Source organism: Phascolarctos cinereus, unplaced genomic scaffold (genome assembly GCF_003287225.1).
Source record: "Phascolarctos cinereus isolate Bilbo 61053 unplaced genomic scaffold, phaCin_HiC Scaffold_726;HRSCAF=1367, whole genome shotgun sequence".
In the NCBI taxonomy this organism is placed as follows: Eukaryota; Metazoa; Chordata; class Mammalia; order Diprotodontia; family Phascolarctidae; genus Phascolarctos; species Phascolarctos cinereus.
In genome coordinates this window covers 381,786,844-381,813,481 of record NW_027556098.1, presented here as the reverse complement: position 1 = coordinate 381,813,481, position 26,638 = coordinate 381,786,844, and the positions used below count along the sequence as shown (strand labels likewise).

At 46.0% G+C, this 26,638-nt stretch overlaps 1 protein-coding gene across 1 annotated transcript in view; it reads right to left on the bottom strand.

The window, feature by feature from the left end:
• Window positions 1-740: 740 nt before the first annotated feature.
• Window positions 741-26,638, bottom strand: part of UBR4 (ubiquitin protein ligase E3 component n-recognin 4) — a 148,544-nt gene continuing 122,646 nt past the window's right edge. The window contains 9 exon segments of the mRNA XM_078145648.1: window positions 741-1,136; window positions 8,292-8,454; window positions 9,529-9,619; window positions 15,241-15,465; window positions 17,678-17,872; window positions 19,178-19,303; window positions 21,771-21,913; window positions 22,775-22,888; window positions 24,471-24,689. Coding sequence (XP_078001774.1) covers window positions 1,072-1,136; window positions 8,292-8,454; window positions 9,529-9,619; window positions 15,241-15,465; window positions 17,678-17,872; window positions 19,178-19,303; window positions 21,771-21,913; window positions 22,775-22,888; window positions 24,471-24,689 — 1,341 coding nt within the window. The 3' untranslated portion in view covers window positions 741-1,071.

The following is a 26,638-nucleotide window of genomic DNA, read 5'->3' as shown; positions in this document are numbered from 1 at the left end:
TCCCTCAGTGGAAGCCCACGTAGGCTCTAGTTAAGTCCAGGCAGCTTGGAATGAACCACTGGACCTTCTCTCTCTATGGAAGCACAGCTACCCCTTCCCCCTCCCTTAGAGGAACAAGGCTTTTGTTCATATTCCCAGTACCAAGCATATAGCCTCCCTTAATAAATGCTAATGAGCTGAATATCTCTCCTCGGAGAACAGCTACAGAAAAAATCCAGGATGCCAGTAAACCTGCAAACAGCAAACTGGCTAAGCAGCACTGAGGCAGTGGCCAGAGGGTTCAGATGCATGCGGTTCACTGAGGTCAGCACAAAACCTTGGACTGTGGGATCACACCAAAGTCCCAGACACTTCCCACTGACTGTCAGTGGTTTCTCAGCCACCAAACCAGCTAGCCTAGTCATCTTCCAGATAAGAACTCAGAAGCCAGACACTCTATTTTTATAGCCCTTTTTTTCCTCCCTATCAGAGAATATTAAGCATTATGTGTTCTTGTGATCCAGACTGTAAAAGCTGAGTTACTAAGAGAAAAGGTGTGGGCTTTGGCTTCAGGAGGATAGTAATGCTGCTCCAGCCAAGACACGTTGACATCCTCCCATCCTGTTCCACCAAGGGGCTCCAAAACAAGCGATCCTGATTCCTCCACTGGTCTCTGCTGAACTTCTGAAACCGCTGGGTTTGCTCAAGGAAAAGAAGTTTGTCACCAGCGAAACTGACAGGCGTAAGCACCAACCAAAATGTCCTTTTCAATGGGTATTTATTCATTCACTTATTTCTCAAGATGTGCACACTCAAGTATCGTTTGGCCAGGACAACTCATGGCCCCTTGGTATGTACAGGGTCCTCCAATCGCTTGGGGTATGTACATATAACTTCATAGCTAATGCACCACACACAAGATAAAACAGGAAAGTCTAAACCCCCCAAGCTGCTCCCACACAAACCGAGGGGGAGGGGAACGCTAACGGCAGCGCCCCTCGGAAAGAAACCAAAGCACGAGGAGAGGAGAAACACAGGGGCGGAAGGCAGGCTGGGGTCCATCACGGCCGGTCACTCTCTCGGGCTGGGTGGTCAGGGGATTGAGTTCAAAAGGTCCTTCAGGAAGTTGTCAGCGAAGTTGATTTCTGAGAGAAGTCCTGGAAAACAGCACAGGAGAGTTTGTCAGGATCAGAGGAGCCCAGGAGGCCCTGCTGAGCCACAGCCCGGAGCAGGTGGGGGCTGTCCCTGGTTTCGGCCTGCCTACCCTCCCCTACCCCAGGGCCCTGTCTGTGAGGGAAGCCCTGAGGCTTACCGCCAAAAGCAGCCTGGAAACAGGGCTCAGATGGGAGGGGGCCGAGGCAGTGCCAGCCCATGCTTTTGGTTGTTGTTGTTGCTGTTTTTGCTTTTCAGTGAGGCAATCAAGGTTAAGTGACTTACCCAGGGTCACACAGCTAGTAAGTGTCATGTGTCTGAGGCCGGATCTGAACTCAGGTCCTCCTGACTCCAAGGCCAGAGCTCTATCTACTGCGCCAACTAGCTGCCCCCCATGCTGCTTTTAAGCCCAGGGAGAGGAAGTGACTTACCCACAGTCACACAGCTAAGAAGTCACCAAGCCAGGATTCAAACCGAGGCTGCCTGACTCCAGCACTTTGTGACAACGCCGACATCGGAGCTGATGGTCAGCTACAAGCCCCTCTCAAAGCACTTCTGTGAGGACAATCCTAAGCCTGCAGGAGGCCACTCTTACCGTCTGGCTCTGGCTCTCCTGGTTAGGGAGCCAGAGGCAGGAGGCCATGACTAACCAAATAGAGATGCTCATTCTGAGGCCTCCCCACTGCCAACCAAAGCCCTCGTGCTCTTGCTCCTTCACCTCTCCAGCTTTCTTTCACGCCCCCTCCCCTACTCCGGACAAAGGGGCCTGCTCCCCATTCCTGGAATAAGCCTGTGGGCTGCCCCCTCCTTCCCAGCTCCAATGTTTGCAAACATCCTCATCACCCATGTCCACCTGACAAAATCCTATGCGTGCTTCAAAACCCAACTGAAGAAGCCTTCCCTAATGTCCCCTGGGAGAGGTGACCTCGCCCTTCCTCTGAGGCCCCAAAGTAATCTGAATTGTACCTCTTTGGTGACAGTGACACTATTCTGTCTTGTTTTGTAATTATCTGCCTTGCTATCCTCCCAGTCTCTGGGCTGTGACAGGCTCCGTAAGGGCAGTGCCCCTGCTGTCATCATCTTTGCACACCGTCTGCGTTAAGCACAGGACCCCTGCACACAGCAGATGTTCAATAAATATTTATTAGAGGACAGGTCAACATGGTCTCATTTATGCATAAGGATATCAGGGAGAAGTGATAGAAATAATTTCTATTTGAATTTGAAAAAAAATTTTTAAACTTACATTTGAAAATAGGTGTGTCTGTGTGTTCTGGGAATTCATAACAGCTCAGGAAAAATAATGAAGTTATAGCATAAAGTCCTGGCTTAGAAGGCGCCTGAAAGTCAATCAGCCGCCCCAACTTGCCCCTGGGTTCGTTCAGCTCCTTTCTCCTCCCTGTACCATGCTGAGATAAACAACTCTGCCTCTCAAACCGATGCCAAGTGCCAGCCTGAGCGCAGTCCTCTTAGCCTTTCCCTCCGTAAGCCCTAACCTGAAGCCAGCTCTGCCTCAGTTTCATTTTCTGTGAAGGGCAGGAAAGGAGGTTAAGGGTCTGAAGACTTTGTAAAGGCCCTCCCTCCTCTGCTAGGAGCTCATGCTGGCTTGCAAACTTCCTTGCCACAGACGGTGAGATGGTGATGTTGTTAACAGAAGAGAAGTCATGCCCCAGGAAGGGATGAAGAAATAAGAAGTCCAAATGGCAATGACTAGATGCCCCATGTAGATGGAAGGGGGATGACTGAGCTCAAGCAGAAACAAAAGGTATAAAATGATACATAGCTCCCCATCAGATCAGACCCAAGCATAGTCAAATAGGAAGCTAAAGGACATCTTCTATAATCCCTTTGGTGAAAGAAAGGGGGCCCATAATTAATGATGATGATGATGATGATGATAACTTATTTTTTCAGTGACCAAGTGATCTAAATTGTCCTACCTCTATGTCCTCTGGAACCAGAGGGCAAGTTTCTGGATTGAATAATTTTGAAAATTATTATTATTTCTACAGCACAAGCTTTACAATGCATTCCTCACACTAACCCTCCCTGCACTTCGACAGTACAAGTACTGTCAAACAACCACTGTTTTTCATTTAGGGTTAGGAGACTTGTAGGGTAGGTCACCTTGTGCTCTACTGCTCTTTGGAACACGTCATTCCATTCTTCGCTGCATTTTCTGGTGGGTTAGAATAGTTTTGTGTTATTAGGATTTACTTTCCCTTACATCTGAAGGTCTTTCTCCTGGCCACTTGCAAAATCTGTTGTTTTTCAATGGAATTATTAAATTTAAGCACTATGTATCTGGGAGTTTACAGCCTTGGGGTTTTTTTTCCTCCTTCTAGAGGTAATCTATGGATTCTTTCAATTGGTGCTAAGTTTTCTATGTTCAGAAGTTCCAGGCAGTTTTATTGTATTATTTCTCTTGCAATGGGGTGTTCAGGTTTTCTGATTTGTTGTATTCTGCTGGGAGACCTATAATTCTTGTCTCTATGCATCCTGTCTTACATGGAAAGTATACTTTCTTTAATGTTATTGCTTTATGCTTCTCTTCTTCCAGACTGTCCTTTACTTCCTTTACTGCCTCTGGCAGAGAGAGTGAGGCCGGTGACTTTGCACAGCTCTGCCTCACTTAAATCTAGTTCACTTGCAAATCCAGACATCACCCTCCTGATGTCACAGAACAAAGGATGAATAGCAACAATACTTTTATGCAGTTGCATTCCCAATCAGTTATCTTCTCTTCTGTTTCTTTGGGGAGACTTGCCACTGAAGGACTCAAGTTTTTAATCTTGCCAATTATTCCTGCTGTGCAGGCCCCAAATTATTCTCTCTCAGTTCTTATTCTCTTTTAAAACCATTCAGAAACAGCATGCTGTGGTACCATTTCTCCTCAAAGTCTGCAGGGTCCTCTCCCTCGTCACACATTGAGTCATTTTCCTTTGTTTTGCAGTGTTCATCCACAGATGCCTGAACTCCTCTTGTGCTAAATATGGAGACCCTTATTTCCTTAGGCTGTTCATGTCTTCCCTGTCGGTTTATCTGCTTGTGCTCAAGGTCCTTGAATGTTCTTCCTCCTGTCTTTAGTAATGTCCATCTTTTCCTTATTTTCCCCCTGTTGCTCACTTTCTGACTTCGTCCTCGCTGATGACAGTTTCCCTGGGAGCTGGACCTCAAAGCTCTCAGCCTCCTTCCATGCTGGACAACTCACAGTTCACCAGCCCAGGTTCTATCTCAAGTAACTTCTGGGGGGGAGGGGTGGAACCGGTCCCACCTGGAAGCCGGATTCTTTCCTTCGGGGTTAGTGGACTGCTGTAAGTTTCTCCTTTCCCCTGCCACTGCTCCCCCTGTTCCTCAGTTCTCTGGACCACTGGTCACCAAGTGCCGCCTGGCCCCTGTCACACGTCAGCAGATTCCTGCAGGACAGGGTCTGGACCTCTGAGCTGAGCTCTACTGCAAGGCCATGGAGTGGCTCTGGGCAGTTCTGTTGCTGGAGTATGGTGAATGGTGGGAGAGCAGGGAAGGAGCGAGTACTTGTTAGGGGTTAGTTCATGGAGTTTTAACCTTGTATGGAATCCTGGCTTCCTATACTAGAGAGACAGCTGAAACTACTGTATCTCTGGCACATAGTTTCTGTTTTGAAGAGGTCTGAGAGACTGTGAAGACCCAAGAATACGTCGCCTGGAAGTCTGTACGAGTACTGTCATTCATATCTTATTTTTAAGGCAACTGAGGCTCAGCAAAGTGATGGACTGGCTCTGAAGTGCTGGAGTTGGGACCTAGCACAGGCTTCTACACTCTGAGGCCAGAGCTTTTTTTTTTGCTGCCTAGAAAACAACAGGAAGGGTGTTCATGAGGCTCACCTAGCTCTACAAAGAAATCCTCGATGGATCACAACAGATGCTTAGTCCCAGGCTGGCCTCTAAGAAGTCCTGGGCCACTTCTGCGTTCTCCTGGTCACTTGGTATATTCTAGCGTGCTCAAGTTTGCTGCCAACAGTATCTGTACAGTGGGTGAAGGCAGCCCAGGAGTCAGGAGGTCTATGGGCTAGTCCAGGCTCACGGGGACAGCCTCCTGGGAAGTCAGCCACCCAATATGGTCTTCGCTCCTCTGCAGAAATGTGCTCTGCTTTTTCTTGTGCTTTGATCTTTATAGTGTATTTTAAAAAGCAACTTCTTGCCCACAGCACTGGGGTGGAAGTCAGAAGATTTGGGACTTGGGCTGAAGTCTTGCTTCTGTGCTAACTGGAGAAGTCCCTTAATCTCTGTGGGCTTATGCTTCCTCATCTATAAAATGGGAATAATACTTAGAATATTTGACTTGCAAGATTGTAAGAATCAAATGAACTAATCTATGTGAACTGACTTTGTAAACCACAAAGTACCATAAAAACCTCTATTACAAACATGTGTAACTTGTGTGACTACAAACTTGTGTGATGCTGAGCAAATCCGTCAACCTCTCAGGGACTCGGTTTCCTCAACTGCATGAGGGAGTTAGACACGGTGATCTTTATAGTCCCAGCCCCAACTTAATGGGTCATGCTGCACAGCAGCAAAACCACTGGATTTCAAGCTAGAGGCCTTGTGTTCAAACCCTGTGTCTGCTAAATCCTGCCTGGGTGATTTCCGGCAAGCTGCTGAAGGTTTCTGGACCTCTGGCTCAGACTAGAAGACCTCTTTCCATTTCTTTCTGGCTCTAACTCTGTGATCCCAATTACAAGAGCAACTCACATTTCTAGAGTGCTTTAAAACTGAAAAAGAGTTCTGTTTTGTTTTTTAAATCCCATAAGGAAACCCAAGAATTATTATTCCCATTTTGTAGAGAAAGACTACAAAATCCACACAGGGGAAATGACTTGCCCAGGGCCACACGGATCCATGCCTTTGGACTGCAGGCCCCCAGCTCTGTGCACTACACAATACTTCTACTCACTTCCTTAGCATCACTTTCTCTGTGCTCTATGAATCTTACAAAAGCCTTTGCACAAAAACGATGACATTTTGACCTGAATTAATAGAGTGACTTCAGGCAAATGTCCTCTCTGGGCCCCAATTTCTCCATCTATAAAAAATGAAAGAGATTGAACCCGACGATGCCCAGGGTCTCTTTTGGCTTCACCAGTCTCTCTGTCTGGAATTCACCACAGACCCAAGAGCCCGGACTCGGGTGATACATTTATCAGCCACGAGGCACGGAGAACAGAAGCAGCAGCACTTCAATTCTGACGTATGGTAACGTCCACTCTCCGTTCTGCATTCTCTTGCCCAGCAGAATGTAAAAAGCTTTCTGCCTTAGTAGCTCCTGCCCTGCCAAGTGAGAAGCCTGTGGGGAATGCAGCAGCATCTGGTTTCCAGAATGAGTCTTATCACTTACCAGAAACTATGGACAAGTTCTACATCTTTCTAAGCCCCAGTTTCCTCAGCTGTATAATGGGAATAATCCTGCTCTTTCTCTACTTGCACCAGAAGGGAGCTGTCAAGACGGAAGATCATCTGTAGGAGAGTGCTTTGTGGGGGCAGCTAGGTGGTGCAGTGGATAGAGTACCAGCCCTGAAGTCAGGAGGACCTGAGTTCAAATTCGACCTCAGACCAAACACTTGACACTAGCTGTCTGACCCTGAGCAAGTCACTTAACCTCAATTGCCTTTAAAAAAAATTAAGAAAAAAAAAGAGAGAGAGTGCTTTGTAACCTTGAAAGGCCCCTACAAAGAGGAATTTTCCTAGGGCTCAGATGCTAAGCAAAGAGATAGAGTTCATCACCTGTACCTTCCCCACTAAGTGGAGCTCCTGCCACAAGACAGGAGAGACACAGGGGCTCTTAGCTCCTGGGAGAGTAAATGAAGCAGGAGGAGGGGACTGCTTAGCGCCAGAGAGCAGCTTCCATTCATATGCTAATTTTCAGGCCCTCACAAAAGCAGGATTGGGCCCAGAAGGGGGATGGCATCTCCACAAATCTTCCAGAGTCTGCCAGGGAGAGCTGGTGACAGCAGGAACCCAGAGAACTCCTCCCTATGCCTCCTTAAACAAGTGTCTTTGAATGTCTGACTCCCAGTTCTGGCCTGGTGATTTGAAGGCTTAGGTGATGACCTTTAAAGCAGAATTTGCATTAAGCATTCTGCAACAGAGGTTATAATTGCTCCCCCTAAACCTGATCTTCCTTCTAATCTCACTACTTCTGCCTGTGACACCCTGCATCTTTGACTCTTCCCTCTTCCTCACCTTTCGTTCATCTATAAAGAGCGCACGCACACACACATGCTCCTAGTAATTCCACTGTGATAACATCACTGATGGCCATTCTGTTCCCATGGTCACCACTCCAGTACAGGGTCTCATTACTACCCACCTGAATTCATGTAGTGGCTTCCTAACAGATCTTCCCACCTCCTCCAATTCTATTCTCCACTGCCTGTCAGATTCATATTATGTAGGAAGACCTGGGTTCAAATCCCACCTCTAACAATTACTTCCTATGTGACCCTGGGCAGTTCAATTAACCTGTGAGCCTCAGACAACTTCCTATGCTACATCTACTATGTGACTGAACAAATCACAGACCCAACGTATTTATAGATTCCTCAGCACAGAACTGATCAGGTTATTCCTTTCTCTGCTCCAAAATATTTAATGGTCCCTTAATATCTTCTGAGTACAATTCAAACTTCTTGGCCTGACACTCTGGGGTCCCTTTATCTCTCCAGCCTCAACACATACTAATCTTCTGCTGGAGCCTAACAGGATTATTCTTCATCCCCTTAACATGACTGGGCTCCTGCCCCTTTGTTCTCCACCTGGAGTACCCTCCCTTTCCCTCTCTACCTACTGAATTTCTACCCATCCTTTAAGGCCTAATGTGTACGCCACCTCCTCCAGGAAGCTTCCCCAATCTCCTGTAGGTAAGACCTTTCCCTTTGCATCTCACAAGCACTTTGTTCTGGACCTCTTGAATGTACATACAATATAATGCTGTGTACTAGAGTTTGTATCTTATATCAGTTCCACGAGGGCAGGCAACCATGGCTTACCTCAACTTTACACTGCCCTGATCCTAAGTACACAGAAGGGGCCAAAAGCAACAGCAGCACTACTAGTAGCAATACCTTAGTTTGCTGAGGGATTTATAAATGAATGAATAAAAGGGAAAAGAGTGACACTGACCAGCCACATCCACAAACTCTGAGAATGTTTCCACAGGCATGAACTCCTCCTGGAACGTCTTCAGGGCCTTATCTGCAGCTTCGTAGATGGGCATGTCATTGTGGCGGATAAACTCAGCTAGAGAGCAGGACCAGCCTCCCTCTGTGTTACTGGTAGGCACCTTCTGCAAGAACCAGCAAGAGACAGGGTCAGGACAAATATTACTCAAGGTCAATTTGGTTTTTCCTTGAGACAATCCAGTTATTTCAGTCTCTTGGAAAAATACACCACCTGCTATAAACATCAAAGTTCTAGCTGGAGGACCTTTCATGGCTTCCAAGAACAACAAAACCCCAATTCATTCTGCTCCTAATAACCCGTTATTAGACACTGTCTCACCTTAGCCAGTATTCCTCACCTAGCTGAGGGGAGGGGGAGAGAAGGGAGGTGGGACTGGCAGGCAAGCCATTACAAGTGCCTAAACCTCTCTCCTCTAGCTTATTTCATTCCTGCACTTCCAAAAGAAGGCCCCAAATGAACTGCTTCAGTCAGCCTGGGAAAACAAAGTACTCAGAAATTCGGCAGAGAGGTGGGCCATGGTCTGAACTGACCTGATCTTATAGAGCTCACAGCTGGAAGGGCAGCAGGAGCTAAAAGATCTGGGTTCCAGTTTTCCCTCTCTCTAACTGTGTGATATAGAAAAATCACTCAGACTTTCTAGGCCACTGTAAAATTATGACAGCCTTGCCTACACTGACCATCTACCTCCCTGGGCTATTTATCGTAAGGAAGCACTAAGTGTGAATTATTACTCATCATATAATTTTAACACTAAAAGAGACTTTTGAAGTCATTTTGCAGATAGTAAACCGAGGAAATCAGTTGCCTAAAGTTACATAGCTATGACATGGTGTCCTCATCCTATGTGTTTTGAGGGAGCTTATGCTCTGACTAGAAATACAAAACCTCCAAGTGTGAAAATGGCTTAAGAATCCTCATCAGCATCACGTAGAACAAGTGATGTTAAAGGAGTGAAGGCTTCTTCAAGAAGCTGAGTTGGGAGCAAGGAGAGGGGACATTCTTCAAAAAGAAATGAAGGGGGGGATTCTTCCCCTGCTTAAGTCACCTTGGGTTCTTGGAAACAGCAGGGGAGGAGGAGCAAGAGGGAGGGAAGCCAGCAATGCTCAGGGAAGTCGCCTGGCTCACCAAAGGCTGCCACGTGCTTGTACCCAAGTGGAGCCGCAGGCAGCTTTCTTACCTTAAACATGTTGTAAATGAGATCGACTAGGGCCCAAAAGAGAAGTGCAGAACGATAGACTGAGTAGTCTTTCACCGACTTATCTGTCAGTCTGTGAGGAGACAGGAAAGTCAGCTGTCAGCAACATTAGAAATGCCTGAGAACGGACCATCCCACATGGCTCATAGACCCAATGTGGCTCACGTCAGACTTTAAGAGGGAAAATGTTTAGCTGAATGAGCTAACATTCCCAAAGTTGGAGTGAGTGGGCTGTGTGTGATCTGAATACGAGTGGCCTGCCAGATATCACTGAAAAAAGACAGTATCAGAAAAGGAGGCGAGCCAGTCTTAGCCTGGTATTGTGCTGGGACCCACAAAATGGAAAAACTCCTATAACAAGGTTTTGATCACAACAGGTAGACCGTTGTGGACAATCCATGGGAGATCATGGTCAAGAACCTCCCAGGAAAGGAACCAGGGGAAGAGCTAAGACTTGCACCAACGGAAGGAACCACCGTATTAATGAAATGACACATCCGCTGTACTGAAGCAGAACTCCACAGCTAGTATGTCTTACTTAACAAACTGAAATTTCTGATTGTGGTCAAATACTGGGCAATATTTTGGTTCGTATGTCTCTAAGAGTATGTTTCCTTACATGAAACAACTTACAATGAAAGAGGTAAACCTGGAGTTCAGCCTGTTAAATAGTAATATTCTCAATGACTTTATCAAAAACTAGCACTTTTTTTTTTTTGGTTTTGGCAATGGGGTTAAGTGACTTGCCTAGGGTCACACAGCTAGTAAGTGTCAAGTGTCTGAAGACAGATTTGAACTCAGATCCTCCTGACATCAGGGCCAGTGCTCCATCTACTGTGCCACCTAGCTGCCCCAAAAACTAGCACTTTTACATGAAAAGAAGCAATTAAACTGGGTTTGGTAAACGGACTGCATCTATATTATTATTATTAGGGGGTGATCGGTGATTTTATCAGCATCTTCGAACTCCTTCAGTGAAAACTACCTCCACTGATGAACATTAGCATCTGGGTTTCTGTAATTTAGAGTCTAAGAGATCTGCCTGAGGGCAACAAGATGTTAAAGGATTCACCCAAAGTCACAAAGCTAGTATTAGTAGAAGCAGAGCTTCAAGTCAGGTCTTCCTTGATTCCAAGGCCAGCCCTCTCTCCAGATTATGCCCCAGTGGCTCTCCTTGTATCACTATATTGTGCTAAAAATGTGGGGGTTTTTTTCAGCTTTAAATTTTTTCTGATATACTCTAACACATCAGTAACTTCACAACGATTTCCCTACCAAAAAAAAAAATACTACCTGATACAGCAAAAATCTATATTTTTGAGTGACTATGTCACTGCTGTCATCAATTAAAAATTAATGCAACCCATACACATTTGGATTTCTCATACGAACAACAATTAAACATAATAATATAAATGAAATACCTCTTCTCTAGAAGCACATACTGGGGTTTTTTTGGGTTTGATTTTAATGAAGAATTGGTTGGGTTTCTGAGCCCTCTTTATTTTTTTTTAATAATGAATTAATTTACTTTTATTTTTTCAACATTCACTTCCACAAGATTCTGAGTTTCAAATTTCTCCCTCTCAGAAACACGTTTTTATGAACTATCACTTGGCATAATGGAAATAGCAAGAAGCGCCTGCATTGCCTGGCCCCACAGATCTGCTTGAAGCTAAGGCTCTGCTTGGCCATCATTCTCAAACAATGGAGAAAACAGCAAAGAACCTCAAAAAACCTGGTTTTAGATGCCAGTCCGTCCCTCACTCACCAATGTGACCCTGGGCAAGTGTGTTCCCCTCTCTAGGCCCTGATTTCCTTGTTGGCAAAATGAGGTGGTCTGATTAGATGATAATAAACTCAGAGCTACAAGGCAGCCAGGGGCACCCTAGTGCACCCATCCTGTTTTATAGATGAAGAAACTGTGATGCCAAGAGGCCAAGGTGATTCACATCACTTCATCCCTTCCCAGTTTGAACCCATTCCCCTTCCCCTACTTTTCTGGAGGGCAAAGAGAGTGGGGATGACAGGGTTAGGGTGAAGGCAGTTTTAACAGTGAGCCAGGAGAGCCAAACAAATAGAATTCACCAAATACATACCGTGTCAAAAACAGAACGGACAAACTGCACTGACAGATGGCAAGACAGGGCGCACTGGCACCACCCTAACACCTTTGAAATCCTGGGATAATCCCAGGGCTCTTTACCACACCCCTTGGTCTCCAAGTAGCTTCATCCTCAGCTAATCCAGTGATTCAGTTCAGTCTCCTCCTTGGGAAACAAGGACTCGGCTTCTGAGAATCCCTGTGACCTTCTCTGAAAAGATGCTAGTTCTAGGAAAGATCACAGTGGGATAGCTAAGAAGGGAAATCTCACCAGGCCAGAACCCAAAGTCCTGGCTCTACAGCCACAAAAGCATCTGTGCTGGGCTCCAGTGGAGCATGTCAGGCTCCTAGTTTGGAGGCAATCTTAACAGCTGAAACAATACAAAAGCACTTCTTCGGGCATCAAGGCCATGCCCTCAGGGTATGGGAGGGGGCACTAAATGCCATCTAATGTTCTTCCAACCTTAAGAGGCTTCTTGGATCCTTTAGGCATCCTACAATTCTGAAATTCTATGATTACTAAAGATGACATTCTAGTTCCAAAGAAATCCAAGTTTATGGTTAAGTTTTCCTCAATTAATTTCTAAATAAGGTAGGAATGAGTCAACAGAAAAACTGAAGCACATTTAGCTGCAGCAGGATCGTAAACTCCTTGCTTCTTCTAATGCCACCAATTACCTACTGAGCACTCGTTCCCTTTTCTTTCTCACAGTGGGAAGCCTTTCCTGCTGCTTTCTAAGGCTAAACTCATTGAGAAGCAGGTGCCTTGTATGATAATGATTATCTATTTTGGCAACTCTCTGTATGTTTCACTTGCTATGATGTGTGGCTAGCCACAGACATCTGCAAAGTCTCTGAAATTTTATAGATGAGAATGTATACATTTAGACAATAAGGCGAAGAGAAAGGAATGAGAATTTCTATAGCATCTGGTATGTGCCAGGCACTGTACTAAGCAGCTAAGGGGAAAGAGAGAGGCAGAAATATAAGAACGTGCCAGGTCCCATCACTAATAAGTTTTTGGGAAGGAGTTTATTTCCAAATAACCCTTGCACAAATGTTAGTAGTCAATAACAGACTTCTATTTCTACTTCTGTGCATCCAAAGCTCTCTCTCTCTCTCCATTTATGGTGGAGGGACCTAGGACAAAGGCACCAACCACAAGGATGAGTCTCCCCACCCCACCTCTAGCAGGGGTCTCTGTTACCCATACAGACCCAGTCTCTGCCAGTGAGAATTCTGCCCATTTCTCCCAGACCACCTACAGCCTTGTGTTGTTCCCTTTGGCTGCCTTGCTTTAGTAAGCAGAAAGCTTGGGTGGCTCTATCCGACTTAATTATTTAAAGCCAATTAGTAAAGGTGACTAAATTGCTACAGAGAGATGGCAACTCAGAGTGTGGCGAATGCAGGATTTCCTAATTGGGCTGCAACCAAATCATCTCTTCTCTAACTGGTTTGGATGGTAATGGACTCCGGCTCCTTAATTGAATTCAAACAGGCCCTTGTGGGCTAAGATCACATGCTTGCTCTCCAGAGCCAGAACCAAATAAACAATCACCACATTTTCCGTTAATGTAAGTGGAGTTTTATCAGTAGCCCAGTATCCTTAACTTAACCTTATTCCGGGTTTCAGGAAGCAAATTAACTATTAATAATTTGGGTCTTAGCCTCTTGGGAAACACTGGGAAAGTGGGAGAGGCCCAGTATCCTAAGATCACAGAGTGCTCTATCTGGAAGAGAGCATAGAGTGTTACAGCTTCTTTACTTGGAGTTCATTCTTCCCAAAGAGTATTTCTGGGAGAACTTTTCATTAGGTCCAAATCATGGAAACTTGACAGCAACTGGTCTGTTTCTGCCTGCAATATTCCTTGAGGGGATAGAATGCTTACCAGAAAGAGCCCTGAAATGGGGGCTCAGAGCCCTGAAATTGAGCCCTGGCTCTGTCACCCTGTGTGACCTGCGCTAAGGTACTTTAACTCTCTGACCTCAGTTTCTTAATCTGTAAACTGAGAAGATTGGTCCAAATGGTCTCTAAGGTCAAGTTATTTTGAGGGTGAGGGTGAGGGTGAGGAGACGGCAGAGTACGTGGAGTGAACGATGGCTTTTTGACAAGGACAGGACAGAGTCAGGAGAAAAAAAGATGGTGACAGAATTTAGGGATCTCACTAGCTCTCACTGGTTCAATTATCACCCTCATTCAGATGATTCCCAGACCTATCAATCTAGCCCTAGTCTCTCTCCTGAGCTACAAATTCATGTCACCAACTCCCTTCACATCTGGTAAGCCCCTCAAACTCAGCTTCTTCATGCTAGACCTCATTACTGTCCTGCTAAAAAGAACCATTCTTCCCAGGCACCCGGGTTTGGAGCCATGGTGTCATCCTGGACTCCTCTCTCCCGATCACCAGATTCAGTTATGTTACTAAATCTTGTTTCTACTTTCACGACTCAGCCTCACTCCCACAGCTGCCATACTAGTTCAGGCCTTTATCACCTCTCAGTAGCCTCCTGATTGGTCTCCCTGCCTCAAGTCTCTCTCCACTGCAATCCTTCCTGTACTCAATGCCAAAGTGATTTTCTTTAACAGTAGGTCTGACCATATTACTTCCCCCCCCCCCAGTTAACTCTGGTGGTTCCTTCACATTACCTCCAAGATCACAGGTAAAGTCCTCGTTTGGCATTTGAAGCTTTTTACAACCTGGCCCCTTCCCACCTAATCCTACATTGGCCTCTGCTCCACATACTCTAGATTCTGCCATATTGGGCTCCATGTCTTGTTCCAATCTCTATGCCTCTGCATGAATTCCTTACGCCTGGAATGCTCTTCCCTCCCAACATCCAACTCTTAGGACTCCCTGGTTTCTCCTCCTCCAGCAGGCCTTTCTGGTTCCCTCTAGCTACTAGGGCTTTTCCATCTACTCTGTATCTATATCCTAAGTTCTGATTTATACAAGTTGCCTCCTCTCCCCTACATTAGTACATAAGATCACTGAAAAACTATTTTCACTTTTTGTGTTGTTTTTTTAAAAATCCCCAGAACTTAGCACAATGCCTAGTATGTAATAAGCACTTAACAAATGCATGCTAATTGAATGGCCTAACAGAGCAAAGTAATTCTACCCCAGGATGCTGAATTTACTGCTCGTTTTTAAATCAGAAAAGGACATCCTAAGTTCCTTCCATTCTGAACTCTTCCTGTTTTATGCATCAAGGTGAATTGAGTTCCCTGCCCTTCCCCCCTTGTACCTCTCTTGTGACACCTACCTACTCTGCTGGCTGGAATATTAGGACCTTCAAATAACAAGTGACTTTTTAGTCACTTAAAAACAACAACATGGGAAGAAATGAACTGGGACCGTCAGGGGTAAAAGCTAACTGTCAGGCACGGACATTAGCTTCAATGTGAATGAATTTGGCTGACGGGACAAGAAAGGGTTAACATCAGTTACTGAGTCAAATAAACATTCCTTCACTTAAGACATACATGTTGCTAAGCAACTCTTAAATACAGGGAGAATACACTAGTCAAGACCACAGGGCAGCCACTTCATAAAGGAACAAAGAAGAAAAGCAAGGTTGGGACTACTGACCTGCTGGCTCCCCCTGGCGCCACTGCTCGGGCCTGGGAGATCACCAAGAGCCTCCGCAGGATCTCCACTCGGATGGCTCTCCATCTCTCGGGGGGGAAAATGTGAAGGGCCAGAACAGTGTAGTAGTGGGGCCCATCCACCTCGAAGGCACTCTCTACCCACTTTTCCTTGGGCTGCTCTAAAAAGCTCTGCAAGTTCTTCTCTTCTCGGGAAGTTGCCCTGGTTCTGTAATACAAAGAATGCCCCCCAACATACGTGAAACCAGGGCTCGACCAAAGCTTCCTTCTTTTCCCGCTGAGCCCCTCTTTGAGGTTTTCCCAGATTAGCAGACACTGTGTCCCCAACCCTGCCCGCCAGTCCTCCATGTCTTTACATGACTTACACCCAAAGCTTAGGCTCCATTTGTATCTTTACAGTGAAGTGTTTTCTTTTCTCTTTATGTCAACACAAGGCCTTCTCTATCCTCTGCATCCAACACTGCTCCCCCCTCCCTACTCTGCCCTCCTACAACAGCATCTTGGAATCAGGTGTGCAGATGGCAGGCAGCCTTAAACGGAGCCTGACAAAGTGGTCGGGGGAGAACTGGAGGAGGAAGTGCAAGAAAAACATTGTTTCCTTCCCCTAGTTTCCAGACAATAGCCAAGGTTATAGAATGTGCGAGTTGGAAGGGCCCTGAGAACAGTATGTCAGAATGTCAGAGCTGAACAAAACTCTTAACACAGATGTGTCAGTGCTGAAGGAGGGCTTGGAACCAAGAATTCTAGAAGTAAAAAGGGGAATTTTTAGAGATCCTTTAGTCCATACTCCTCATTTTCCACAAGGAGAAATGCCTGTGGGGCCCCAGGCTGTGCTTCTGTAGGCTGGTTTCACTGTACAGCTCAGTATGGAATCAAGAGCTCTGTTTCCCTGGAATGAAGGATGCTCCCTAGCCCTCATACTTTGAGGACCTTGCTGATAACCCACCATCCAGGCATGGCTTTACATCGAGTTATCCAGACCCTCAGGTGTGCCCCGCTGCCATCAAGGGCACAAGTTTAAGAAATATCTGGATGGGGCTGTGATCTAGTGCCATGGAAGAGTTTTTCCTCAGTATAAATCTAACTGGCCAAAGGTAGTAAGTGTGGCAGATGAGAGAGCAGGCCACAGAGACAGGCAGAACCTTAGCAGGTTCAGAAGGGCTCCTGCTGACACATACTGACTGATCGTGTCACCCTGGGCCAGAGGTGGCAAACACAAGTGCAGCAGGAGCCAGGACCAGATTAAGATGTAATTGGGAAACATTTAACAAAATAAATAAAAACACAACAGAGTACAAACAGCTGTTAATTTGTGGTTCTCTATGTCAATATGCTACCAGCAGGATCCATCTCTACTTGACTGACCACCTGCTCTAGGCGCTAGCCTCCCCTCTAAGCCTCAGGGCACAGAAGGTGGCAGATGGACGGTCCTCACCAGGAGTTTAATCACATCTCTGGCCTCCAATGGGATTAAATCCAAAGTCACCTAGACCCTGACTGAGCCCCGGTCCTTAAATCCACCTGGGTGAGTGCCATGAACATTGAATCCTTTCACAATTACGTTCCCTTTCTGAGCCTCAGTGTTTCTCCTTAGGTAATGCATGGGTCCCAAGTGGGTCCCCAAGTACAGAATGAAGACATGGAAGTGCACTGATGCCTGTGCTGACACTGCTTTGTAGCAGACTAAATAATTTAGCAAGTGACGATACATTCAAAGAATGGGTGACAACACCAGACTTTTCTCTTACAAAGAAATGGGAGGGAGAACTCCAGTGTGAGACAGAACTGAAAAAAGCAAGAGAAGACTGTCTTCACATTAACTGACCTTGGGGGCCTGGCCAAGTCTTCAGACACACTGTCACTCCTGGCAGATGTGGGGTGGGACAGGCAGGGAGGTGGTCACTGTCCCTGTGATTTGTCTTTTCTGCTCTCCTAAGTGCTTCCTGCAGCACTTTGAGATGTCAACCTATCTGCTCTATAATCCAGGTCTGCATGAACAAAGCTGTCTCTTCTCCTGGCTGCCTTCCCATTCAGATGACATTTCCAGGTGATCTCTAGCTGTGTCCCCCACTCCCCCAGCATCGACAGACACACATACAGCCCAAACACATCTGGGAGGGAGATGAAGGCAACAGCCTCAGGTATTTCTCTTGAACGGGCCCTCACTCTGGCCACTGGTAGCCATTTTCTACTATGCCCTGGGCTGACGACCCAGCTCAAGAATGCTGCACCTGGAAGCCCACAGAGAAAGCAAGGACAGCATCTGGAGCGCCAATCCCCCCCTTTCCCTAGCAGAGGCAGTCACATCTCAGAGGTGGTTGGCCTCCCCGTAGCATCAACTCTGGAAACAAGCATGTGGAACAAAGAAAACTGGGGGGAGAGAAGGATTGCGGCTGGGCGGACTAGAAGGGAATACTGACGTGTTCAGGACATAAAGCACGGTGTGAATGATGTACGGGATCAGGTGTATGTTGCTCTCTCTGCCGCCACCTCCTGTATCTACGCTGAATGACTGCTCCATGGCAAAACGGAGGAAGAGTAACTTGATGTCATGAACATTAAGTTGATAAGTGGGCTCTCGCTGTCCTGTGCACTCCTGGAGGTATGTGTTATGTCTGGAGAAAGCAAAAAGAAAGATCAGGAGAAGAAACGGAAACGTTAACTCCTTATTTAAAATGTTACCTTCCCCTTCTCTGCAAATCCATTTCCAATAGAACACTCCTTTCCTACCACCTCCTACTGGGCTTACAGGCCACAAAAGTGATTCCAATGGATCAGATCAGTAACAGATTTGCAGGTGAAAGGGGGGCTAGAAAGCACACAAAGGCATATGAAATTTTCACCTTTCTGCTATGGATCTTAATGTAACAAAAATCAGTATATAGATATATAGATATAGATATAGATATATAGATAGATAAGATAGAAAAAATAGCTATGTCAGAGGAAATGAGCTATTTGGGGCCAATTTCTTGAAGGATAAATTTCTACAGGACACATCTGTTCTCTCATCTGGAAATAAAGCCTGTAAAATGAGGATTTTGGATTTGACCACAACCTAGGTCCCTTCCAGATACCATCCTATCACCACATAAAAGGAAATAGGTCACACTCCTCTTTCTGTTGTTCTACCCAAGGAGTCTTCCAGAGTCCTCATCATCTCCCAAATTCCTATCCCAACACTGTTTACTAGTGTCTTCATAATAGGAATTCCCACTTCCTCCCTCTGTCTTGTGAAATAAAGCTGGAGATCCACTTCAGAGGCTCTCACCCCAAGAGGCTAAAGCCTTAAAAGAGGCCAAATCATAAAAATAACAGCAATAGCTGGTTTATATAATCATGCTCTAAGGCAGCACAACCCACAGTTTAAGAAGCACTGAAAGGGTTGGGTCTCAAGTGGAAAACATTGAAGAAGCCCTGCCTAAGGCCTGTTAAAGTGCTTTACAAACATTATTCCACAACACCATGTCATCCACATCATCCACCTGCACTTTACTGAACTGTGATGCTGGTAACGCTGCACAACTGGGCTCTGGGAACCTCTCTGGGAACCAGTATCTAGATGTCCCTCCAGGGCAGAGGTGGGCAAGGGGATGTTAAATACCACACAACAAGAACTAAGCCCGCTTAAAACTACACAGGCTCAGTTCTCTGTGTGGGGCCACATCAAGTCGTGACGTTGGTGACACCAAGCTCATGACCACATGTGGCCTTCAGCAAAGCAGACAGCTTCTGACCAAGCAGCCAAAGGGATCTAGTCTGCTCCTGACACAAGCGATAAGTAATGGCGCTTGGGGCTTGGCATAACTAAACTATGAACTTTTATAACACAAGTTTGGACTAAAAAAAGACAACTGCTCCTAGCTGATACCATCCTTGACACCAGGAATTCCATATCAGATGATGACCTCAAGACTCACCTTGCCAAGCAAGTGGCGAAAGCTGACTCTGGGACATGGGGTCCCCAGACCGGGAGGAGTCCATTGCACTTAGTGTTGGCGTTCTGAAGGGCCGCACTCTCCCATTCTTCTCGTCCTCGGGCCAATCTATGGAAATAAGAGAGGACAAGAGAATGCTGGGACTCACCCCACCAGATCCTTGTGAAAGACAGGGCTCCAGCTGAGGCAGGTTTCACGCTGCATCTCAAATTGGTCAGCCCCCTAGGGAGTGGGAAATATCCTCCCTAGCGGCTGTGATGGCCCTCCATACAGATCCATTTTTCAGCCATACTACTACAGCATACAAGTGTCAAGGCCTGGCTCCCCTGCAACAGCTCATGGGTCAGTGTCACTGCTACAGACTGACAGCAGAGGAATGACCAACGGAGCAGAACAAACTGCCACCCTAGATCAACTGATCCTAAGTCACAGCACGTGGGGCAGGGGGAGGCAGAGGCAGGAGACCCCAGTTTTTGGAGTTCTGGCTCTTCCCCTTGTTAGCAAGCTTGCCTGCTGGACAGACAGTTTACTTCTCTGAACCTTATTTTCCTCCTCTGTAAAATGAATACGGTGATCCTTGCACCATCTACTTCTCGCTACGGTTGTGAAGACAGTGTTTTGTAGAGCACAAATCACTACATGAACAGTTATGCAGACTTCGAAAGGATGTCTTGCTCTGCATTAGCTAGCAGCCTCCCCACAAAAGGAGCAAGCGACCCTGGCTCCCTCCCAGCTAGGCAACATGGGGTAGGTCTGCAGCCAGCGGATCTCTAACACCTTCTCACTTCCTCTCCTAGAACCACCTAGAACCTCCTAGAACCCTTGCTTTCCTTCAAAGCTCAGCTCAAGGGACAGCTAGGCGGTGGGTGCAGTGAATAGAGCACCGGCCCTGATGTCAGGAGGACCTGTGTTGAAATCCAGCCTCAGACACATTACACTTACTAGCTGTGTGACCCTGGGCAAGTCACTTAACCCCACTGCCTAGCCAAAAAACAAAAACAAACAAAAAAACCCCAAAGCTCAGCTCAAGTATTACCTTTTCCAAGAAGCCTTTCCCTACTGTTCCCTACCCCCAGCTACTAGTACTGCCCTATCCCTCCAAATTATCTTGTATTTGTTTTGAATATATTTATACATGTACATGTTATTTCCTCTAATAAAGTGTGAACTCCTCGAGGGCAGGAACTAGTTAATGTTTCTATCCCACCAAGGCTGAGTACAGTGCCCAGCACAAGATCCTCTATAAATGCTTGTTAACCAACTGGTATTTCCAGGACCCTAAGCAAGTTACTTGACCATTCTTGGCTTCAAATTCCTCCACCTGAAAAAGAAAGGCCTGGACCAGAGGATGCTGGTAGGCTCTTTCAGCTCCAAGTCCTAAGATTCAGCATGTCCTAAGTGCCTGAGGCGGGTTACCTCCTCTTCATTCTCTCAGCTAGATTAAGGCATCTCCTTTTTTCAAATATCTGTGGTAATGCTCAGAGCTGACTGCCAAGAGTTGCTTCTTTGACCAGGATTATGCATAGAGCTGAAGATAATTTGCAAATGTAGCAAAACATGAAGAGAACAGTTTTATTGGATATGCATTTACTAAATCGGTTCCTTTGAGGAGGGAGTAGGGTTTGTCTGCCTTCTCCCACCTGGAGAATGGAACACCCCTACCTTTGTGCTTGAGTTCCTGATCTTGGTGACCCTGGGTAACAACATGGAGAGAGGTGGTGCTCAGCAAAATACCTGGCTCAAAGATCAGGAAAAGAAAGCTTAGGGAAGCAAACTTGTATGCGATGGACTTATGGAACTTGGGCCTTTTTGAATCCAAGACCAATGAGTGCCCCTTTTAATGAGTAACAGACATATTTTGGTTCACTATAAGGAAAAAATGTCCTAATAACTGCAGTTCTTTAAAACTTGGCGCCTTGGGAAGCTGCAGATTCCCTCCACTAAAGGTCTTTAAGCAGAGAGAGGATGGCTACTTGTTAGGAGCGTTGTGGAGGGATTTCCTACTCAGGTGTGGGTTAGATTACATGTAGATTACATGGGAAAGATTACTCCCAGTCAGCAAAGCTGGTTTCAAATCCCAGCTGCGATATTTACCAGATGTTTTTGACCCTGTTTTCTCCTCTGTAAAATTAAGACAATACTAATCATACCACCATTCTCACAGGTTTGTTGTGAAGGAAGTGCTTTTTAGACCTTCAAAGAGCTAAAGTAACGTCAATGATGATGATGAGAGCCGTTGCAGTGCAGTGCCGGAATAGAAAGCGCACTCGCTGCTCTAAGAGGTCAAAAGTCCATCACATCCAAGTTTACTTCCCTGGACTTCCTTTCCCTCATCCATAAAAAGAGGATAAAAATATTCAATACCCTTTACTTCACAGGCTTAATGTGATGAGAGCCCTTGGTAAACTTCATAGCGCTGCAGAAATGCGAGTTGTGATTGTATGTCCAGAGCCTCCCAAACCCTGCCCTGCTGCTTCTGGAGGTATTCCATGGGTCCAACCTCTTGCCCTGGCCCCCCCCCTTTTCCAGAAGAGACAGGTGAGGTGGAAGGCTAAGGAAGCCCAACCCAGCCTACCTGACAGCAGCCAAGTGGCAGTCGTAGTGGACGATGTTGAAGTGGGACACGGTGCTATAGCCCTGCTGCTTCCGGGGCTTATTCTCCAGCTCTTCCAGTGCCACCCGCTTAGTGAAGGTGTAAATGCCCAACACCTTTGCAGGCTGTAAAGGCAAAAGCACCTTAGCAGGGAGAAAGAAGTGCTAAAATAATCTATCCCAAGTCAGGGTTGCAAAGGGCAGTGAGGAACAGGAGCCAGCATTTGAGGTTCCTCTGATAGGAGAAGGGGCCTTGTTTAGACAGAGAACTGGACACTGGTCTCTCCTGAGCACAAAGCATACAATGGGGGAGGCAGCACAGAACTGAATGGACACCCACAGGATGTCTATACTCAGGGAGAGGTCCTCCATAAACCAGAGCTGTCAAGGGAAATTTTCACTCTATCTGTTGGAAAACCAACTGAAAATGCCCTCTCAGAATGATTTGCCCTCGAAAGCCATACGGACAATTCTGAAAGAGACTGCAATACGGAGGGCGAAGAGGCACAACAGCTTTCATCCCAGGGTGCTTGCCCTTAAGTGGGCTATGTTCCTCATAGAAAACCAAAGGCAGACAGGCACAGGCCCCTTTTTAAGCCTCTCAGTCAGGCGAGTCCCCACTCTACTAGAGACAAAGAAAGGTAAAGGCCAGTGTTAAGTGAATTAAAAAAACGTGGAAAGGAGAGATTCTGATCATCCTCCTAGGTCACCCTTAGATAGTAACATCAGTTTCCTTCAGGTCATTAACTAGAGGGACCAAATATAGAGTCAACCTACACGTCCTGAAACTGTGTAAGCATGAGGCAAAGTAACTCTTCAGAAGGGATAGCTTTCAGCAACTGGCAGCTCCAAGCTGACGCCAAGGCCATTTCCCCAGATAAGCTGAAACCAGTACGTCTTGTTGAATATACCCAAGCTGCCTTTTGGAGCCACTGTCCAACCAGCCCCTCCTATGCCCGGTGGTCTCCATGACCTTCGGGGCCATACCTGGAACTTGTAGCCCTCCCTGCAGATGCAGCAGGTGAGGCCTGGCTCTTCAATCAGCTCCTCCATCTGCTTCAGCAGGGCCGTCTTAGTCACAACTTGACCCTTCTCATTTGTCTGCAGAAAGAATTTCAATCAGGACTGAGAAAGTCAAAGGGAGTTTCCACCCAGCCTGACAAAACAAAAGAATGGGGATGACCTCTGGCTGTTCCAGATTGCTGGTGGCATTACCTGCAATCTCCAACAGGGTAAAACGGACATGGTGCAAAGAGCCCCTGAGTGTGAAGCCTCGCTCTGCCACTTACAATTTGTGTGATCCAAGGCAAGTGACCTCACACTTTTCTAGGCCTCAGTTTCCTCCTTTGTGACAAGAAGAGAGTATTTGCACTAACTCCCACATAAGTGTGTTATAGAGCTCAAACGAGCTAATGTTTGTAAAGTGCTTTGTCAACCCTAAAGAGTTAGACAGAGATGAGCAGGGAATAGAAATCTGACCTGTGATTTCACCGGACTGGGGAAATACACAGTGAAAAAACATTCCTCCAGTGCAGGCTGGCACCTTCTCCACATCTTACCCTCCTGTCCTATAGAATTGCCTGGGTTACTCTCTGAAAGAGCAGGTAAGTGACTTCCCCCAGCGTCACTCAGGACACACGCTGGATAAATGTATGAGCAATGAGAGTGATGGAACCACAGTTTAAAGCATAGGCCTCCCCTGGTATTCTACCTCTTCAGACAGAAGTCCCACAGGCAAGTAGAACACAAACCGTAGCCAACAAAACACTCCCTTCCCCATACCAGGAGCTGCTATTTGCCTCCCTACCTAAGCATGGAGAATGGAGGAAGTATCTACCAGGATCCCTGGCCTCAGGCCCACCCCTGCCCTGCACCTGGAATGAGCTCAGGCTCCGGCTAACTCAGGGGAGACAGCCTGCCTGGCCCATTAGCAACATGACGAACAAGGAAAGAAGGGGCCAGTGGAAAGAGACCTGGATTTGGAGTCAAGAGACCTGGGCTGTTTTGAAGAAAATCCCATAAAGTCTCATAGCAATGCTCTAAGAGGCAGTGGAGTATACTGCAAAGAGCACTGGTCTCAAGTCCTAAGACTCTGACACTTATTAGCTCCATGACTTTGGGCAAGTCCCTCACTTTCCTCATCTACAAGAGAGAGAGCAACACACCACCCACTTTTCAGGGCTGCTATCGGGAGAAAGCTTTGATGCCCTGAGACTCTTTCCAAATCTGAGTGTCTGTAATTCTCTGTTGCTCAATGAAGTATTGGGAGGGAGTATCCAGCAAGGCAGTAGCACCAGGCATAGGAGACAGAACACTGGCTTTAGATCCAGAGCCCCAAGTTTGCCTTCCAGCTCGCACACAAGTTTGGCCATGGCATACCCGACCCTTAGATTCCTCATCTGTAAAATGGGAATCACACTTGCCCTATCTCAGAGTTGATGTATAAGCAAGGGGATGGTGATAATAGATACTTGGATTTGTTTTAAGGTTTTCGATACACTCTACACACTCCTCCCAATACCCCTGGGGTAGAGGTATGATTATCATCTGTTTTTCAGATGTGGACACCAAGATCATCTAGCTCGAGGTCACACGGCAGGCCTTGAGGCCAGAGTTCCTTGCCCAACTACACACTGCATCAACACAGAGTGGATTGTGGTGAGGGCCAGCGTGGCAGCATTACCGTCATGCCCAGGGTCCCCAAGGCCTTCTGTCTCATGGCCATGGCCATGCGCTTCTTCTCGGCCCGCGTCTCCTTTCGGGCTGCATCGATCTTCTTGTTCACCTCGGGGTGCTCTCGAAGCGCCTCCAACAAGTTCTCGGCCAGGGTCCCGATTCCCTCATCACTAGACACCTGCTCCAATTTGTGCAGGTTTGTAATGGAGTCTGTACCAATTAGCACCTGCCACAAGGTCAGAGTGAGACGTACCTCTGGTTACAATGAGAAGACTTTTTATACAAACTACAAAGACTTTGAGCACCAAAGGAATGGCTCTGATTTACAGTTAACACACCCAGGACTGCCACTCTGAATTCTTTCTGGAAGTAGGTAAAAACAATGGAACCAAATTCCTATCCTGGTTCTGCTCCCTACTACCTCTGGGGCCTTGGAAAGGTCACCTTCCACAATGGGTCTCAGTTGCCTCAACCAGAAAATAGGGGAACTGGACTAGATCATCTCTAAGGTCCCAGTGTGGCCCTAAATCCTACGCTCGGGATCAGACCCTTTGGCTCTCTCGTTAGAAGGACACAAAAATATCAGGAGACAGGAGTATCCACAAAAGATCAGCAAACCAGAAAACAGGACCAACTGAGGAAAAATTTTTGCATTAGGATGACATAAGCTGAAGAAGAAAAGACTGATCTCACTAGTCATGTGAAAAAAATTTCCCAATCACTAATAATTAGAAAAATACAAATTAAAACAACTCTGAGGTTCCGCTACACATCCATCAGATTGGTGAAGCTGACAAAAAAGGAAAATGACAAACGCTGTAGACGGTGTGGGAAAACTAGCAGATTACTGCACTCTTGGTAGAGATGTGAATTGGTAGAACCATTTTGGAAAATAATTTGTAACGATGCCCTGAAGTCACTACACTGTGCATCTCTCTGACCTAATGATACCACTACCAGGCTTATCCCCAAAGAGACCAAAGAAAGAGGAAGAGGACCTATATGTACAAAAATATTTATAACAGCCCTTTTTGTGGTGGCAAAAACCTGGAAACCAAGGGGGTACCCATCAACCGGGGAATGGCTGAACAAACTACTACGGCATATCGATGGAATGGAATCCTCTTGTGTTGTAAGAAATGACACCCCAGTGAATGCAGAGTGAAGAAAGCAAAACCAGGAGAGCAACATTCTGAAGACAACAACAACAACGACATTCGAAGAGATTTGGGAATTCTGAGCAACGCAATGACCAGCCACAACGCCAAAGAAATGATGATGAACAACGCTGCCTCTTAACAGAAAGACGATGGACTAAATACGCAGAATAAAACCCATCTTTTTGAATACGGTCAACGTGGGAATTTGTTCTGTATAACTGTACATGTTTGTTATACGCGTTCTGTTATTTTCCTTTTTTTCCCCCACTCTTTTTTTTCTCAATATATGTGGAGAGGGAGGAAGATGGGAGGAAAATGTTTTTTAAAAGAGGAAAAAGCTGAATGATCAGATTAAAAAACTGAATATATAAAACAGCATTTCCCATGGACAATAAAGTACTTTTTGGTTTCAAATATATCGATTGAATATATCATTGCTGGTCCTGGGAGTCTAGGAAGATGTAACTCTTAGGTTAAAAAAAAAGTATGTGTGAGGAAAGAGCAGGAAGAAATTTTTGAAACAAACACATTTTGTTATGAAAGTAGACTATGCCACATCTACTTTCATAACAAAATGTGTGCCCATATTAGGGATTTTTAATACATGACTAGGAAAACTACTATTAGCAATGACATGTTATCATGAAAGCCCTTTTCAAAGCATTAAATAATCAAAAAGCATTTATTAAGTGCTTATTACGTGCCAGGCATTTTATTAGGTGCTGAGATCAGGCTGGTAAACGTGGATGTAAAGGCTTAGATAAAACAGCACATTCCAGTAGCTTGTGCTTTAGACTAGGAATCACATTTCACTTCTAACCTCTGCTAAGACACCACGTTTTTCTTGAGTAAGATGCTTAAGTTTATTATGTCTCGATTTCACCATTTACAAAACAAGGATTTTAAGCAGCACAAAAACGCATAAGGATAAATAAAATGGTCCTTGTGAAAAATACTTGGAACTCTTTGGAGGTGAGATGCTAGATAAACCAAAGTTAATACTATAATTCTCTTC